The 20,617-nt window shown below is 33.4% G+C and overlaps 1 protein-coding gene across 4 annotated transcripts; it reads left to right on the top strand.

Moving 5' to 3' along the window:
- Positions 1-771: 771 nt before the first annotated feature.
- LOC148305923 (mitochondrial basic amino acids transporter-like) lies at positions 772-18,887 on the top strand. Of its 4 annotated transcripts, none has more exons than XM_088265812.1 (4): positions 772-836; positions 11,009-11,113; positions 13,105-13,269; positions 17,639-18,887. In XM_088265812.1, exons 2-4 carry the CDS (start codon positions 11,017-11,019, stop codon positions 18,628-18,630), a joined length of 1,254 nt encoding a protein of 417 aa, XP_088121938.1. In that variant the 5' UTR covers positions 772-836; positions 11,009-11,016; the 3' UTR covers positions 18,631-18,887. The 4 variants fall into 4 exon arrangements, with proteins under 4 accessions (XP_088121938.1, XP_088121937.1, XP_088121940.1 ...); XM_088265811.1 differs by lacking the exon at positions 772-836 and adding an exon at positions 10,050-10,067; XM_088265814.1 differs by lacking the exons at positions 772-836; positions 11,009-11,113 and adding an exon at positions 11,146-11,254.
- Positions 18,888-20,617: the final 1,730 nt, after the last annotated feature.

The following is a 20,617-nucleotide window of genomic DNA, read 5'->3' as shown; positions in this document are numbered from 1 at the left end:
ACAAATATTTTGATATTTGCAAAATATTGCTAATATGTATGTATATTTTTTAATGTTCAACATATATAGATTATGTATGCACATTTAGACGCTCTCCGACTGTCATATCTGCGTTTACTGGAATTTTTCAGCACAGCGTTACAAAGATTTAATCTCTAAATATCAATAAATTTAAACATGAGCAAAATAGTGAATGTTATACAGGTTCAATCGCAATAAGCAAACGATGAAAAGTTCCTGATTGGCTCACACTAGATTATCCCTCATGTTCCCAACACTGATTCAAATAAAAGCATTTTGAATTAATTAGAAGAAACAAAAATCCACTAAATGATCTATAAACTTTGTACATAATAAGCAAGGTAAATAATAAATGCAATTCCCATCTAAAAAAAACTGAGGTTCAATCACATCAGACAAGACGTCCTTATTCTCTTCTCAAACAATTTACCCAATTTTAATTAAAGTTTTACTTAGTAAATACCACAATTTCTTAAAATCTACTGTGACACGTAAAGTAAAACTTTAATTAAAAATGGATAGATTTTACCACAAAGTGACTGCCGAATCAATTAATGAAATTTATCCGTCTCTGTTAAGATATTTATAACATTAATTGTGTTTCTTATCACCTCATGCGGCACTGCACGACAGATATTATGATTCTATAAGTCAGTAGTTCCACTTGGCATGGGTCCATTATCTTTGTTAAGGGAAGTAAATTTTGGAAAGTGTATCCAAGGTCTGAAACACGCGACCAAACTTTAGTTTACGATCTCGTTTGCGGCGGTAATGAGCTTTATCACTCGCTTATTCGGCAAATCGAATCCGAAAAGGTTAGTTTTGTATTAATCTTTTAAAAAAATCGATGCAATTTAGTGCACAAAAATGATATCTTACTCTGTTTACTCAGGATCAAATTTTGAATAATCTAACCTGTTACCTAGTGAAATAATATCAACAAGGAAGTACACAAGTTCCGTAAATATTGTGACGTTTGTGTTTCTTCAGTTTAATTGATAATTCTATTCAAAACATTGGCTATCTGCGGTTTTCGTACATAATTGATTCTTGAAACCTGTAACATAAGTGAGTCAAAATCAACGCACGTAAAAATATATACATATTCTACTATTGTCGTATGAATAGTATCGGGTAAATTTTTTTTTGCTATTTTTTATTTATTTAATATAACCACATATTTTATTCAATTTAATACAATTTCCATACATTTCTGCCCACCTCTGTAGTGTAATGGTCAGCATGCTCAGCTACCGTTCTGGAGGTCCTGGGTTCGATTCCCAAAGGGGGATCAAATAAATATTGACTGATTTTTTCACTGTAATATTTATTTTATATTACCCTGAACTGGTTGGTACCTGAAGCGGAAGGTTGATCACCTTTCCTTCATGTGTAAACGATCAAGATTACACTGCGTTTATGTGCTCTATGCACCATTGGGTGCGAATAAGGGTTTTAATAATAATAATACATTTCTACTTAATACAAACTTAAAATTTCAGTTGAGCTGAGCCTCTCCAGAAAAGAGACTAAACTCTTGTGCTTGGAGAGGGACTTTTTATTTTATGTATTAATTTATTAAGAAATATTTTACTCGCGAGTTTTTTAGTGTAACGGTTAGAGCGTTAACCTACCCTTTTAAAGGCAATGGGCTTGATTCCCAGGGGGTAAAAATAAATATTGAAAGCTTAATACTTTAATACTTTTATGCTAATTTTTATAACATATATATATGTATATATATATATATATATATATATATATATATATATATATATATATATATATATATATATATATATATATATATATATATATATATATATATATATATATATATATATATATATATATATATATATATATATATATATTGCCAATATTTTGACACAGGGTTCTTTAGGGGAGGTAGGGGAAATGTAGTGGGAAACTTAAGACGCAATAATACATTATAATTATACTGATCAATACAAAATATTGTATATGAATATGAAAACATATAAATTTAACATCTAAATGACTAGTGTTTTTGTAGATGAAAAAATTATTAAATTCAATAAATTACATAAATCACAGGAGAAAAATATTGCTAATGGTAAAATTAATGAAAGGTAATATGACACTCTCCTTATCATTCATCGTTCACGTTGTGTAATACCACTTAAAAATCTACTTCAAGACTACCGGTTGCGGAGTGGCCATTCCATCATCGGGTCAACTGTAGACTACAGAAGTCAAGTATTTGATCGGTCGAAATAGATTTCACTACGTAAATGTTATTTATTGTAAGAACTAACGATGTTAAATTTTTATATGGAGCCATTGTTTTAAATGATTGTAAATGTGTAATGTTTTTCAAACGATTTTCTCAGTAATTTCGAGCAAATCACTAAAGCAGTTTGAATTATTCATTCAGAATAATAAATAATCGAAAACGATATCAAAAGGTCATTTTTATTAATTGTATATTGGATCGAGTTTATCTTTACCAATTCATATATAAATGTAATAAATAAACGGTAATTCTGTATAAAGTGTCCTTGATATGGTTATACAGAATTACTCTTTCGATGCAAAAATTATTTTATCGGTGACCTTTTAACCGCACAAGTATTTTGTAGAAGGTATTTAAAAAATATTATCTTATCATATATTTTGCACCGCGTTATACAGGGTGGCGCAAAATTAATCACCCTATTAGATGATGTTATAATTTTTGAAAATGACGTCGTACGTCAATCATATTTGCCATTTGTGAACTAAATAGCTAGCTGCAGTATACAAACAAATTGATAAAACGGGCGAACAAATATGTATCAACACTGGCGGCAGCCACTTGACGGATATCATCTTTTCCATTTCCACAATATTTTTAAAAAGGTTTTACTCAAACAAAAAGTTATTTAAAACAAAATCGGATGATAATTTTTGTGCCACCTGAATTCGTTTGTATACAACATCTCTCTAGTTTACAATTGTCTAATATGATTGACGTTCAACGCCATTTCCTAAAATTATAACATCTTCCGATAGGGTGATTTTGCGTCACCCTATATATATATATATATATTATACTTCCAGTTCATCAAATATATTTCATTATTAAAAATCACTAAATAACACACGTTATATAACTCCTGATTTTGTTGATGTTGCTATAAACATAACAATCGTGGGTAGCTGTGATTACAATTGGTACAATATTAGCCTATTTTTTTAAATTTTATTATAAAACTAGAAAGTGTCACTACGGAATTAACATTTTTATCATAGATCTTAGTACACGTATACCTTGATTGCGAAAGTCTACATTGATAATTTATGTATTTAAATTCCAAACAGCTGCAAATTGTGAGTTTATTTCAAATGTAAATTATAACTCAAACTTTGTTTTAACCACTTTTATTCTTGGTACTTTTTTCCAACCGGTTTCGACAAGCTCCTTGTCATCTTCAGGAACGGATAATCTAACCCTTAAATATGACAAAATATACTTGTCGAAACTGGTTGGAAAAAGTACCAAAAAATAAAAAGTATGAACAAAGTTTAAGTTTTATTTTATATAGTTTATAAAATGTGCCACAATATATCAGCAAAATACTTTCTCAAGAAGTGTTATCGAAGTATCTTCAAATTTAATAATACTCGTTATGTAACATGTAGAAATTAATGGTACGTTGCCCAACTTCCTGATATTATCGAAAAGGTCAAATTGTTACAGATACATGAAAATTTTCAGGAAATTATATCCGCCCTTAAAAAACTGGCAATGCGATATGTTCCCACTGTTGAAAGTATTGAATTTAATAACATAATATACAAGTTGACTTTGATTTATTTGTATATTCTATGAATGGTGGTTGAAAAAGTGTGGTCAAGCAGTGGAATGTTGTAAAACATTTTGGATCTTTTTAGACGTTTTTTCTCGAATAAAAGAATAAAAAAACGGTTTTCCCGAACTAAATCTTTCGATCGAGAACTTGTACCAGCCATTACTTCCACACTCTCCAAATAATAGGCAAAATAAAACATCAAGAACACGGATCTAGTTATTCGTACTTGTATTTTTGCAAATTCTTTTGTACTGATGTTAGAAAAACGTTATGTAAAGAGCTCGGATGAAGATTCCAGTAGAGAAGTCTAATTTACAATTGAATTAAGTCAGGACGTCTTACGACAAACTTACGCACAGTCTCTTGCAAAGTATAACGATTGAAAATAATTATGCATAGAATAAATTATATTTATGTCGCGACCTAGAATCCATAACATTATAAAATTATTTTTTATGTAGTAAGTTCTAAAATGCAGGAAAACTTGCTACAAATGTGGAAAATGAAGAAGTGTAAACTTTTTTCAACAGCTTCATATATCAAATAATTGATTTTTCAGGAGATCGTTTTTAAACTTTAAAAATATAACAAAATGTATTAATTGTTATGGGCTAATTATTGTCCTGAGCTTGAACCACACTAAATGTAAAACTAAGTATTTCAGAGAACAAAGCGAAAATCTCTACAAACAAGGGTATTATTATAGCCGCTATATTTTAGGCTTATTACTTTACATACGTTTTTAAGTTTATGCATTAGGTTTAACAATCTTAGGGTATTTCACTCCGGCTTAAAAATGTAAAAAATAACTCGTAAGTGGAGAACCCCCAGAACCGTGAACAAGTCGCTCACTCCTTTTAACAACGTCATATATAAAAAAAACTTGATTTTTCAGGAGATCGTTTTTAATGTTTAAGAATATGATTAAATGTGTTGAAAATAAATATCAAGCCACTTATTGAACTCTTTACTGTGCAACAGATCTTTTTAGGTAAAACCTGAATGTTTTTTCTCCATTTGAAAAATATTTATAATATTCAAAAAAATAATTACACAATACCTTTTCTTCAAAATGCAAATAACAATTGTCGATTTTTGATATATGACGTTGTTAAAAGGAATGAGCGATATGTACAGTGATCTTTATTTGACTTGTAGCCAAAAAAATACTACTTAAATGTCAGATGCATATACTGATGAATTAATTATAGCATAACCCGCCACTTTTTTGACTTGTCTGTAGCCAGCTAGGAAGGGTGGGTAGATGTGAAAAATACATCACTAGACCCAGACCACTTGAAAATAAATGTTTTTGTAATTCATCTGACAAGAGTTATATGTATGCCGGTTATATACTCTGACTTTTTGTTTCTTAAATTCATCAGCATATCGAGATATGGCAAGTAAACAAGACTGAAGTCATCTCTGGATGCCTGAAAAATTATATATGGAAAAACCCTGACAGACCCTGATCGGCATCAAAATTAAAATATATAAAACAAAAATTCTGAGCGACCCATAATGACATAATATATGGGATCGAAAGCAGAGCTGACACCGCAGTAACAAAAAACGCTCTAAGAGTGTAAGAAATGAAGAATCTAAGGAGCATATCTGACAAGAATCTACGAGATAGAATAAGGAACACCAGGATAAGAGAATTACGCGAGATGGAAGATGTCGTTAGGTGGGGAAACCAACGAAGAAGACAGTGGTGTGAGGAGAATGGAAACATCCAGACGTGGACAATGCACAATCTGGATACATCGCACGGCAAACTCCAAGGTAGACAACTCCCGCGCACACCACCATAGAGATGGATTGGCAGCTGGGAATCGAAATCGCAGGAGGCTAATCCCTCTTAAAACAGACCACAAGGCCTACATCAAAAAGAAGAAGAAGAATTCATTTTGCAATTGGCGATCATCTATTTAACTACGTCTGTCAAAAATATAATGTATTTAAAAAAAATGTAAGTGATGTCTATTCAGTACAAGGGGTGTTCATCGATGTCAGTGTTGCGGCGTTAAAACATGAAACGCGATGAAAAAAGTCGATATCAGAGTAAAAAAAAAAATATTGTCAAACATATTCGAGGAATTCTTGATCCTAGGTAATCGTTGTTTTTCAGTTAGCGGCGTTTGAAATCTAGGCGTACAAATCACTGATAGTAATAGTTAGATATTTGGTTATCTAAACATTGTAATTGCTTGTAAACAATCGTCGAATTTGTTTTAAGGGGTATATTTGGGAAATAATTAATGCGTAATGAACAGGGCTGGGCGTCAGAGAGGGACTATGGAGGAAATCAGGCATCGAGGTCACAGGAACTTAAAAGATTAAATAGCAGGACCGGATTTACGCGCAAAGCAAATAAAAAGTCTTTTATTTAAAAAGGATTTAATAAATTTTTGTCTTTAAATAAGAACATTATTTTAATAATGTAAGATAACGTGAATAAAATAAAGTGTCGTTTTTTTCTGCTTCTTGTTAAGTAATAATAAATGTTTACAACATTTTGAGTGTTTCCAAATACTTGTTCACTAAATCTGTAAAGTGATCACTTAAACCAGCCTATGACGGTCGTCAGCCCCGTAAATGCCCAGACTTCCATATTCTTCTTCATCTTTGATGAGATGTCACAAAATAATCAAATAATAAATGTATTTATGTAAAGATTTGGCGTTTAATTTATGTTTTTTATTGTTTAAAACATTTCGCCTTGTTATGACATTTTCAAGACATTACTTTGAAAATGTCATAACAAGGCGAAACAGTATTCACAATTTTTATTTTTATGTGTTTTTAACAATTAAATACGATTTATTAAACTCCAAAAATCAGTATTTGGTTTGAACATTCAATATATGATATATAATATTGAATGTGTTTAAATAAAGATATGCACTGCGCAATATCTGCATTTCTTAGTTGCAAAAGATGGGCGAGCATGCCAAAAAATCACAAAAAGTAAACTTACGTACGAGTAGAGACAAGCTAAGATGGTATATTAGTGCCATGATTCGACATTTCACGAGCGATGTGTTTCAGATATTAACAATGACTATTTTATTCCAATGGCTTTTTGTTCCTCGTAAATAACATGTCCACCTCCGTGGTGTAATGGTTAGCGTATTTAGCTACCGTGCAGGAGGTCCCGGGCTCGAGTCTCAGGGGGGGGGTGAAAATAAATATTAGTGATTTTACACACGAATATTTATTTAATAAATCTCTGGACTGGTCCCTGAAGCGCAGGACTGATCACCCTGCTTTCATATAAGTATTGATCCAGATAACACTGCGTCAATACAATGCAGTGCCCTGTGCATCTATCTACACATATTATAATAAGATAAGTGGCAGGCTTCCGGGAGAGAGGACATGCCTCTAGCGAGATAGCGAGAGTGTTTTTGCCTATAATTTTCACTCATGAATTACATGAAATTATAGTAACTTTAAACATAAAGAGTAAATCCACTCACAAGTAGGCATAGGCTATGAAACTTATAAAGTAGAAGCCTGAGTAGGGACATGATAAACGGTGTTGCATAAGCCGTAGCTAGATTTCAGAGTCACTTGGACGTTAGGTAATTAAAAAAAAACTTATTTCGAGAAATAAAAATACTTTGTATTCTGATCCACTCACATTTTTATTTTACCAACTAGTTTCGGCAACAACCTGTTGCCCTCTTCAGGGTTACATTTATAACTAAATATATATATATAAAAATAAACAGTGAACAAGTTATTGGGTTTCAAAAGGGTAGGGGTGGGGGTAATGGTGTTTTAAGGAGGGGTGAGAGCAAGGAAGGGGATAACTCTGTTTAGGTTGGGTTTGATTTTATGGGAAAAATGTTAAAAATGGGACTTTGGCTAATGTTTATTTGGTTATTAATTATATTTAATTTTTGTTTAACCGCTTTTTTTATTTCTAACACCTCTAAATTATTAATTTGGCTAGTTCTGTTATTACAATGCAAAATTTTTATCCCATCTTCAAAATTGAACGAATGATTATTAGATAAGATGTGGTCCGCAAATTCTGAAAAATTATTATTATTAAGACATCTCATGTGTTCCTTAATTCTAATATTAAATGAACGCGATGTTTTTCCAATATAGAATGCATTACAATCATGGCAAGTTAATTTGTAAACCCCCGATTTATTTAATTTATTTGTTACGTCTTTTACATTTTTAATAAAATTTCCTAAATTGTTGTTTGTGTAAAAAGCAGGTTTTATGTCATTAGGTAAGTCTTTTAGAATTTGATTGCTAAAGTTATTAATAAACAAAAATCTCCTCCATCGTCTATTGTCATTTAAATCTATGTTGCTTGAATAAAGATGTTTATTATTAAATTTTAATTTTTGATTTTTGTTTAAAATATTGTCGATTATATTTGGGTTATATCCATTATTAAATGCAATAGTTTTTATTGTGTTAAGTTCTATTAGAAAATTATTTTTTGACATGGGAATATTTACTAAACGGTGAATCATAGAATGGAATGCGGAGTGTTTATGTGAGATTGGATGGTTGGAAGAATTATGAATTATTATATCAGTGTACGTAGGTTTGCGGTATATTTTATATTCGATTTTGTTTTTATTTAATGTTAAATTTAAATCAAGAAAGTTTAAAGAATGATTTTGTTCTATTTCTACGGTGAATTGGATTTTCGGATGAAAGGAATTTAGGAGGTTGAGGAACAATTTGAGTTGGCGATCGCTTCCAGTAAATGCGCATATCACATCATCAACATATCGTTTCCAAAAAACTACGTGTTTTAATAACAATGATTTACAATTAAATAATTTTGTTTCCAAGTCATTTACAAATATGTCTGCTATTAATGGACTAGTTGGCATTCCCATAGGTAGCCCTTCTTTTTGTTTATATACAATATTGTTGTATCTAAAATAGCTTTGATCTAAACAAATGCAAATTGATTTATACAGATCTTTTTTAAATTCTCCTGTGGAATTTGAATTATCTATCAAATTTTTAATAATGACTTTACTATCTTTAATCGGAACATTAGTGAATAAGTTTTTTATATCAAATGACACTAACTTAGTGTTGTTTGGAAACGTATGTTCATTAAGTGAGTCGACCAATTGTTGGGAATTTTTAATTGTATATCCCGGTACCTTGCTCTCACCCCTCCTTAAAACACCATTACCCCCACCCCTACCCTTTTGAAACCCAATAACTTGTTCACTGTTTATTTATATATATATATTTAGTTATAAATGTAACCCTGAAGAGGGCAACAGGTTGTTGCCGAAACTAGTTGGTAAAATAAAAATGTGAGTGGATCAGAATACAAAGTATTTTTATTTCTCGAAATAATTTATCAAGATGATCCACAAAGTTAATGCTTTCAATATTCAAAAAAAAAAAAAAAAACTATTGAAATCATCCAACCTTCAACCTCATTACAAAACTTTTTTTGGGAACACAGATGGGGATCGGACATGTGGCAGCATTGGAGCGCGTGTTGCGATTGCCAGGAAGCTGATCTTCTCATCTCATCTCTCCGAAATGTTATTTATAATATTTATATATTTTTTGCTATTTTTTGTTTGTTATTTTTGTTATTTTTACAATACTATGTAGTAAGTTGTACACAAAATATGGCGGCAATAATTTCGTAAATTGATTCAGCCGTCCTTCTGTGGTAATATCCATCAAATTTATATTTCAGTTTTTAGCATCAATACGGTGCACCGCGGTGTTTGAAAATAACGGAATGCATCAAAACACGTGTCACAATAGATTTTAAGATATTTCTTAATTATTTCTTATCTCTTGTGGTATTTACCAAGTAAAACATAAATTTAAAATATGACTAAGTATTGCACCCAAAGGTTAGTTGAGCCGAAATAAAGTTTATTATTTTTAGTATTATGATCTTGGTGGTTTTTCTTTGCTTATCACCTGGGTTGCTTTTTTATGTTGAATTTATTTAGTTTGTTAATGCTTTGTAATTCGATTTTGACTTATGCTTGTTTTATAAAGAGTTAAGTACTTTTTGAAACGGTGTATTATTCTAACTCTCAAACGATTCTTATTTCAAGCATATGACAGCGCAAAAATATGGAATACTGAATACATTTTTTATTTGTCAGTATAATATACTCGTTTAACATATCAGGTGATGAAGACACTTTTTGTTGTATTTATAATAGTTAATAGTGTTATAATAAGGTTGGTACACCTCCATAGTGTAGTCATTAGCGCGTTTGGCTACCATGTTAAAGGAAAGAAAGATTAGCCTAGTTTTAAGAATGACTAGACTCCTGCGATTCGTCTACCTTAGGCTTGGCTGTGTAGTGCAATGTGTGGGGAGTCTGGATGGTTCCATTCTCCTAACATACGCATATTATTGTCTTCTTGTTTCGATCAAGTTCATGATTGGCCCACACTAGTATATCCTTCATGTTCCCAATACAGATAAAAATAAAATATGTTACTAGCTAGAAGAAAGAAATCCACTAATTGATCAATAAACCTTGTACATAATAAGCAAGGTAAATAATAAATGCAACATATAGTGAATGCCAATCATACGTTCTTTCAGTGTCTGCTCTCAACAGAAAAAGAGAACTTTCTAAATAGTTTAACACAGGCAGGAATCCAACTCCCCACCCAAGTATCCACCCTTCTTTCTGAACCTAATTCTAGAATTGCGTTCATAATTTTTAAAAAGATAGAGAGTTTTTTTTTATTATTTGTTATTGTAATTTTATTATAATTATTATTTTGTTTGTAAATAAAAATAAGACTGGCAGTAACATCCTCTCACTAGGTGCCAAAAAAAACCCTCCCACTTAAAAAAAACATTGTCTTCTTCGTTGTCTTCCCCGCCCAACGACATCTTCGATCTCGCATATTTCTCTCATTTTTTTCTTTATTTAAAAAAAAACTCCCATTAAAAAAATATTGTGTTCTTCGTTGTTTTCCCCGCCCAACGACATATTCGATCTCGCATATTTCTCTCATTTTTTTAAGTTGTTTTAAAATAGTACTTCCCTGCTTTATCAGAGTTTTTTTTTTCAGCGAAGTCACCTAGCTTACGCACGCGATTTTTTCACGTTGTTTTGTTGACAGGAATTTTCACGACATTATGACGATGTGTTTGATTTCAGACCCCAGCATGAGGGACTGCGTAGTGGCGCTGACCAGGGGCCCAGTGGAGGGGCGCTCCGCGGGGCCTGACCCCCCGATAACACCAGACGCCGGACCTCTCTTGGGTTATTTATTTTCCATCAATAATCACATCTTCGCACATCTCCACTGGACGTTTGTAGAGCTAGCACATACCGATCATTCTCACACTGAACACTATAGTGATAACTGTGACCAAGTTATATTTTGATTTGTTTTTTTTTTGTGTAAGTGTATAAATATTTATTTCAACATGTGAGTTCAAATAATTTTACGATCAATAGTTACACATTGTGTCTGTTGTTTTCGAGATTTCGGAGCTTTGTTTAATGATACACAATTTGATTGCATGTTTTCATCTTCTTTTCGTGCATTTTGTATGTCATACGAGCAGCTAAATTATTTGTTCATATGCATCGAAATATGCATTTACAACATCGATTTTGTTCTTACTTAAATTTTTAACAGTATGCTTTATTTTTGGCTAAATATTTCACCAAAAAACTTCAGTGAAACATTAAAATATATCGAATATAACTGTGTCAAATTTAAATAAATCTGGGAAAAACTAAAGCATGTTTTAAAAAATCAGAGCATGTGATGTTTTCACGCGAATTTGAGTAACTAAACAAAATAGACCATGATTTCTTTCAAAATTAAATGTAAAAAAAACGTTTATAAAATATATTCAAAATATTAAGATTAAATTTTGAAAATGTTTTTCCTAATTAAATTCTAAATGACGGGTTTTGATTGTAAATATTGAATGCTGTATGTAAAACTTTTTGCAACTAAAACATGGATATTTTGTAATTTACATATTTTTTAAAAACAATTTACTTATCACTCTTCATCGTCAAGTAAATAAATTTGTAAATTCACTAATCGTGATAGAATTTTTTCTTTGCTGAGCGATTAGGTTTATAAATTCACTAATCGAGATAGAACTTCTTCCATTGTTGAGCTATTAGGTTTATAAATTCACTAATCGCGATAGAACTTCTTCCTTTGTTGAGCGATTAGGTTTATAAATTAACTAATAGCAATAGAACCTTTTCTTTGCTGAGCGATTAGGTTAGTAAATTTATGATCGCAAAAGAGCTTTTCCCTTTGTTAAGTGTTTACAAAATTAATAATCTGTAGATTGTTAATAAATTTAATCATTTATAAATTCACTGATTGTGATGGAACCATTTTCACTATCGCATGAGTAGTTTTGGAAAAATTCCAATCGAGATAAAACTGCTTCTGTACAAGTAATTTCTGTAAACGATTCACCCGATTCGAAGGAAATTTTCCTTGAATTGTTTAATCGTTAAATGGCTGTAAATTAAGTAAAATATCAAATTGTCTTATTAAGAAAGGCGTATTATGGGCAGTCAAACTGCGAAACTTCTGTATCGGGTTCGATTCCCGCCAATCAAGAAATAAATGCAAAAAAAGAACCTGGAAATTATGATTTTTACTTTTATATACCATTTTCTCAATTGTTTAGTTCCTATCTACAAAGAAACTCTCGAAATAGAAGCTTGCTTAAAAAATACTGCCCAAAAACGTTAACTCGAAAATATGAAATTTCGACTTAGTGATGCATATTATAAAGCTTAAAACGTTCTATAAACTGGCAAAATACACTTAATAGTTTGAAATGTCATTTATATCGTAGTCATACAGGAGAAAGTGACCAAGTGCATTTTTTACAAAAACGTGATCATTGACTATTTGATATCTTACTAGCTTAATATTGCCCTGAAAAAATCCAAAAGGATTTTAAACTTGGAAGTGTAATATATTGCCTTGTTGAAAATGACTAACTGCATTGATGTTTATTTTCTTGCCAAGCAAAAGTGACTTTAATGGCCCTCCTGAACATTTTACGTTTTGTTAGTTGGTCACTTTCTCTTGTATGACTACGATATGTGATTTTAAAAGAAAATCAAACTTCAAGTTAAATAGCGGGTATTTTAATCAGGCTAAAAGCTTGATAAGAGGGATTTTAAAGTTATTTTTTTTTGCTAGTATACCCACGATATGTTGCTTTGCAATCTTTCTTTATCGTACTGAAATGGTTTTTCAGGTGCAACCAGAGACAAGGACATCAGATATCGCCATCTGGGTAGGGAGAGCGAGACGCAAGATAACCCCACTCTGCCCGTGGCCAACCTCCCCCCCTCGCCCCCTGACTATAGTTTGGAAAACTATCGTAATATGGCGCTCGACTTCTTCGCCGGATGTGTTGGGGGTAATTATTTAATCATATTGATAAATTCACAATTTATTATTCATATTAATTATTTTATTTATTTTATTCATACCACAAACACGGACAACGTCCCACGGACCCAAATCTAAAATTTATAATTAGCTTTACATACAGTATTTGAAAATGATGCGGAATGCATCAAAACACGTGTCTCAATAGATTTTAAGAAATAGTGATATTTACCAAGTATAACTTAAATTAAAAATTAAAAGATTTACAAAAAAATAAGTTTTTTTTAAAGATTTTACCACAAAGTAACTGCCGAATCAATTAATGAAGAAGTTTTAATTGAAATGGGAATATCTGGGCACTTTTTTACAGGGCTCACGACCTGTCATTAGTTGATTTAAGCGATCAAATTACACATTTTTCCCAAGATTGACAACCACATTACTCAAATTTCGAAAATTGTGCATATGCTTCAAGTTATCACCATTGACATTTCGGTGAAAAAAAATAATTTTTTAAAACGCACTCCATCTAATTAATTTGATAGAATTCGCGTAAAACAAACCGGTTAGTGATATTTTATTATTACGAATTAATTTGTTTATATTTATCATTAATCTTTCGTTTAGATACTAAAAATAACCATGTTTAATTTATAAGTTTATTAAAATAAACGTAATGGAAAATAAGGCAACGTTAATATATTTATTTACTGCTAATATTATTATCTTTGGGATATGTTAATATAATAATATTTGTTTGTTTAAATTTAGACAAAATAACAGATTACTTGTAATTAAACCCTGGCATAAAAGTCAACGATTCAAACACCACGATAAGACACTAATATATTTTTAATTTGTTTTATATTATTTGTATGAGTACATTATTTTTAAAAATTTATTAAAATGCACACGTTTTATCATAGAAACAAAGGATTTTAAAAGACTTTTTGCTGTTTATAGATTATTGACGTTATTCAAATTAATATAAAAACACAAGATGCTAAATGAAAAATACTCAACGATTGCAGTAACAATCCTGAAACTCTTTGTAACTCTTTTCAACGAGTTTCAACTCTGAAAACAGTTAAAAATACGTTTTCGATTAGCTTTTACAATATTTTTCGATTAGCTTTTACAACGAAAAATGCTTAAAAATACGTTTCGATTAGTTTTTTCAATATTTTTCAATTATCTTTTACAATTTGACGATTGCAGTGACAATCTTGAAATTGGTGTTTGTAACTGAAAATAGTTAAAAATACGTTTTCGATTAGCTTTTACAATATTTTTCGATTAGCTTTTACAATTTGACGATTGCAGTGACAATCCTGAAATTGGTGTTTGTAACTGAAAACAGTTAAGAATACGTTTTCGATTAGCTTTAACAATATTTTTCGATTACCTTTTACAACGAAAAATACTTGACGATTGCAGAGACAATCCTGAAACCGTTTGTAACTGAAAGGAGTAATAAAATACGTTTTCAAATAGCTTTTACAATATTTACGAAATCTCTGTCAGGGATTTATAACTATTTATGTAGGGAAGATAATCAGAGCTGTGAGTAGTCAGGAGTGGAATTTATTTTATGGGATATAGATGACAATATGATTGATGGATAGTGGGTTTAAAATAAATAGCTAGATCACAACAGTATTGGATAGGCGGCTATCCAAACTTAAAACATAGTAAGGGACATTTTTTTGTAGTACGTTTTTTTTGCATTTTTGGACTAAGTGGAATCTACTTAGTCCAAAAAAAAAAAAAACGTAGGTACTACAAAAAAAATGTCCCTTACTGTGTTTTGAGTTTGGACAGCCGTAAGGCGCTAGGGGTTGTAAATTGAACTTTCAAGTCGCTAAGAATTAAGTTTAAAAACAACTTTTTGGCGACCTTTATATCAAAATTTATTTTTTACCTGTTATGATTTAAATAATGAAAATAAAATAATATCTAAAAAATGATGAATTTTCGGTTTTGTGGTTTCTATTCATTTGCAGTCTACTACGAGTAGGAGCGGTTTTCGCAACCTCCTTTATAATTTTTAAATCTACTAAGAAATCATGAATTGGAAAGCTTGTCTAATCTACAATAAATTTTAAAACATCAAATAATGTTAAGATTTTTGTAAAATATTTTGCTTGCATACATTAATTAACAAATAAAAAAATACTTATATGATGTATTTTTCCTCATCATTTTTTATCCAGTTGATAATTTGATAATAAATTATGACTTTATGATTTTTTAAAACAAATCATAAGGTCATTTTATCTTGGAAAATATTTTGTTCATATTTCAGTTGCATTATACAAAACAAATGAGACTTTCAGTACTTTATTTTATTTTATTTTATTTGGAAATTTTACATAACAGTTACATAAATTCATTTACATTAACGAGTAACACAAAAAGGTATTTGTACTTTTCCAGTTACAAAACTTCACATTTGTAATTTAATATAATATAAATACCTGGAAGAGGGACGGGATGGAGGAAAAGGGGAAAAGGGAAAGATCAAAGCTCAAGTCAAAGACAAATTATGTGAAAATAGGGACACATTACGATACGAATATTGACTTACTATGTAAGCGATCACAATGCCGAGTAGAACACAAATTTCCATATTCATCGTTGATATTCATCTTTTAATGATATCATCGTTGAAATTCATCTTTTAATTAATATATTTAAATTTTTAATGAAAAGATTTCATTCAACAGAGCCTGATATAACCTCCTTTACACAACATTTTGAGTGTGTCCAAATACTTGTTCACAAAATCTCCAATTACAGGAGTTATTTTCATATTATTTTTTAACATCTCATCAAAGATGAAGAAAAATATGGATGTCTGGGCATTTACGGGGCTGACGACCGTCATAGGCTGGTTTAAGTGATCACTTTACACGTTTGTTTACCCTCGATTTACGCCACAAATAGTCACTGCTGCTGCGAGACGTCTTCACCCTAATATCAACTATCTACTGATAAGAAAATATTATAATTTTCTCACATATTTTTTTAAAAACGTAGCCTATCATTCACCATTACCGTAATTAGTACCTACGTTTGAACACTAAGGCATTAATGTATACAAATAACGTATGAATCGATAAATTACCCATATTTCTCATTTGTAAAGATTTTTTAGGGTAGGTATGCATTGTTGAACTACTCAGTTAGTTAAGAACAAATGTGCATTTTACTGCACTAAGATTATTTTCTTTCATTTTGGGCCGTATGTTCGATAACTCTTTTATACAGAGCATTTGGTAAATATTAGTCAGAATGCTCTTGATAATTCACTTGACGTGATTAGCATGGAATGTTTCACCGGAAGGACCAAACTGGCAAGCAATGTTCTTCAAACCTCAATGGTGCACAGGGCACTGCATCATATAAACGCAGTGTTATCTCGATCGTTTACACAAGAAGGATAGGGGATCAATCCTCCGTTTCGGGTTCTAATCCAGGGTAATATTGAATAAATATTGAAGTGAAAAAATCACTTCTATTTATTTGACTCCCCCCCTTGGGAATCGAACCCGGGACCTTCAGAAGGTGGAACCCCGTAGTGTAATAGTAGAGCGTGCTGACTATTACACTACGGGGGTTTCATGCAATGTTACGTGCGATAAAGTATTTTAGAAAATCTAAATTATCCTATTGTTTTTCTTTTGTTGTATTTTAGAAATATAGAGATGCATCTCGCAAATCCCTTTTTTTGCCGGATCTAGTATTTTTTCATAAGAGACAAGTAACAATATTCGGGAAGAAAACATTTAATTCCCGTTGGACACTGTTTGTTTTCGAAAGCTTTTACCGAAGAAAAATTCCAGTTTTATTTAATTATCTGCCTGTATTTTTGATACTAGGGTTATTATTGATTGCACACAAACAAAATGATCTGTCATTCAATATACCGTGCATATCACGTTATTATATACGTGAATTATAAATTCTTGCTCGTGTGTGGGTGCTGAATGAACTCCGATAATGGTGACCTTTCGGAAATTGTGATTCGCAATTGCCACCGTTCAGTGATTAGATTTGTTATATTATACAATTTAGTGCTTATTTGTATATTTGTGCGCGTGTAAATGAATTCTGGCGCAACAGTCTCGGGGTATCTCAAACTGTGAAAATATAATATATGTAAAACAATATTGCTGGAAAATGTATCGGCTGTTGCTAGGGCCTTTTGGTGTGATCAAAACACGTCTTTAGGTCAATGTTTGAATATTATATCATAATGATACGGATGAAATGTTTATTCAGTTTATTGTAAAACAGCGCGAATAGTCGCTAGCTGATTATGATTAGGTATATTATATAGTTGAATCTGGTAAATGCGTATTGGTTATTAACTTCGGGTGTATCTCTGGTTCTAGGTTGCGCCGGAGTGTTGGTAGGGCATCCCCTCGACACCGTGAAGGTCCATATGCAGATGCCGGGAGCCGCTTACAGTAGCACTCTGGGCTGCCTCAAGGAGCTGGCAACCCGCGGGGGAGTGCGGGGGCTCTACCGGGGTCTCTCCAGTCCCATGGGGGGCGTGGCCGGGGTCAACGCCATGGTGTTCGGGGTGTACGGCGCGCTGCAGCGCCGCCTGCCAGACCCGCAGTCGCTCTATAGCGCCGCCATCGCGGGGGCGGCCGCCGGCCTGGCGCAGTCTCTCATCTGCAGTCCCGTGGAGCTGGCCAAGACGCGCCTGCAGCTGGGCGGGGGCGGCGGGGGCCCGCTGGCGTGCCTGGCCGCCGTGGCGCGCGCCGAGGGGGCCCGCGGCGTGTTCCGGGGGCTCGGGCTCACGGCGCTGCGCGACGCGCCCGGCCTATCCACGTACTTCCTGTCCTACGAGGTGCTAACGCGGCGCACGGACGGCGCTCCCTGCGGCGTGGCGCACACGCTGCTGGCCGGGGGGCTCGCGGGCGTGCTGTCCTGGCTGGTGTCGTTCCCCGTGGACGTGGTGAAGTCGCGCGTGCAGGCGGACGGCATGGACGGGCCGCGCCGGTACCGCGGCGCGCTGGACTGCGTGCGCCAGAGCGCGGCGGCCGAGGGCTACGGCTTCCTGACGCGGGGGCTCGGCTCCGTGCTGCTGCGCGCCTTCCCCACTAACGCGGCCTGCTTTGGCGCCGTCACGCTCGTGCTGCGCGCCGCGGGCACGGAGGGCTCGCCCGTCTCGTGGGGCATCCAGTGCGCGCCCAACTACGCGGCGCACGCCTACCGCAGCCTGATATTCACCGGGGCCTTCAGCGAGGCCGTGTGCGCCATCGACATCCGAGAGCTGCACGAGGACTTCGCGCCCTTCCGGCCCGCGGAGCCCGAGAGGTACCCGCGAGGGCCGCTCCAGATAGAGTTGCTCCCCGACGGCGGAGTGGCGAGTTGACCCCCGTAGACCCGTACCCGCGTGAGCATCCGCCCCGGGGCTAGCCCCCCGCCCGCCGTCCCCGCCGCCCCCGCCCGCCCGCGCCCCCCGGGGATCGGGACCCCCCTGACGAGCTGCCGGAAAGGATCGGCGAACGAAGACTGATAAAAAAAGTGAAAACCACTAACCGACTTTGCTCTGTCGCGTTTCCATAGGTACACTAATTTATACAAATAAAAAAAAACATGTACTTTAATAAATAATTTATTATCTTCTTAGTCTGTTGTTTTACTCGACTATGTTCCAATCTTCGAAGAAGATAGTTTCGGGCACAGGTCAAGCAGAAACAGATAGAAGCCATCGGAAAGATATTCGCGAAGCGAATTAATTTTTTAGAAAAAAACTCGCTTTATTTTCGGCTGGTAGGTACATATTTGCCAAGCCTTGTACTCATTTAAACTACTCTGTTATTATTACATATAATTTATGTACATAACTGAGTCATTAGTAATCCCGAGATTGTAATGAAACGCAAAGTGTCTTCGTTCAATCCAATTTCTGCGCGTTTGAGAAAACAACGCGTCACGAAAATTAGAAAAGTGTCTGATATAATTTTCCCTTTTTATGTAAATTGTTGTACCTAAAGTCATTCGCGGGACATTAGTTCGAAATGGGGGAGAGTATGGACGTCAGAAGACACAGAATGAAAGCTCAACCCCGGGCCTGTCTGAGTTATTGTGCCTTATTTCCAAAATAACTAAAAAAATAATGAAAATAAGGAAGACGTAGGGAATAGGATCTGGGGATATAGGGATTAGCTAAGGGGAAAAAGGAAGACGATCAAGAACGAGATAATACAATATGATCAGGTTATATTTTGGTTGGTTGTAAAATATTGCTTCTTGGCAAATATATTTTTACCCCCTAATATATTTTTTTTCTGTAGATGAATTAAAAATAAATGTTAATGTTTCAAAAGTTTATTGTATGTCCTCAATACGTCAATGTGTCCCAATAAGTAGTAAAAAAATTAATATGAAAATAACTCCTGTAATTGGAGACAATCCAGATTTTGTGAACAAGTATTTGGACACACTCAAATTGTTGTAAGTAGTAATAATATTTCATGAATTACTTCAAGAATGTCTTCATTGAGTTTATAAGTATTCACATATGCACAGTAATTTTATCACTAGCAATTTGAATTAATATTTCAATCTTTTTCTGACCCTTTTCCAAATCCAATGGTGCATAGGACACCAAATCAGATAGATGCACTATTAACTTGGTCAAAATATGAAATTTTGAAAAAAATACCCGCTTATTAATTTTGACGCATGTCAGACAAAAGCGCTAATGAATACATTTCGGAGGCGGACGAAGGATCAAATTTATATATCATATATTCAAAAATGAATTATATTTATACCTTTTTCTAATAATTAACCGCTTAGGCCCACAGAAATAGTATGAAAATGAAATATTTGTGTAAATAATAAAAACATAAATATTTCTCTTTTTAAAAATAAATAAATAATATTTACAACATTTTAAGTGTGCCCAAATACTTGTTCACAAAACCTGGATTATCTCCAATGACCTCACATACTAATAAAAGAGTTTCTGCTCAATAAAAAGCTTCTGTTCATCTCACCAATAGATGTCTCGAGTGAAGTTCTAGTGATTCAAGAACAATTTTTCAAAATTGGTTCATATATATTATAGAACTTGAGAAAAATACTTTATATGTATAGAACATATATAAAGAATTTAAGTAGTGTGGTTGTCAATAATGGGTCGAATTAGTGAATGTTACACTGTGTAAAGTGATCACTTAAACCAGCCTATGACGGTCATCAGCCCCGTAAATGCCCAGACTTCCATATTCTTCATCTTTGATGAGATGTCAAAAAAAAAGTGAAAATAAATAATAATATGTAAGTTGAAATCATCATCTGCCATGCTTCTTGGCATCTAGTTGTCACGTCAGTATATTTTAGTTATCATA

Source organism: Brachycentrus maculatus, unplaced genomic scaffold (genome assembly GCF_059751285.1).
Source record: "Brachycentrus maculatus isolate JH-2025_06_01 unplaced genomic scaffold, ASM5975128v1 h1tg000258l, whole genome shotgun sequence".
Lineage (NCBI taxonomy): Eukaryota > Metazoa > Arthropoda > Insecta > Trichoptera > Brachycentridae > Brachycentrus > Brachycentrus maculatus.
The sequence above is the reverse complement of the archived record's forward strand: the minus strand, read 5'-3'. Positions and strand labels throughout refer to the sequence as shown.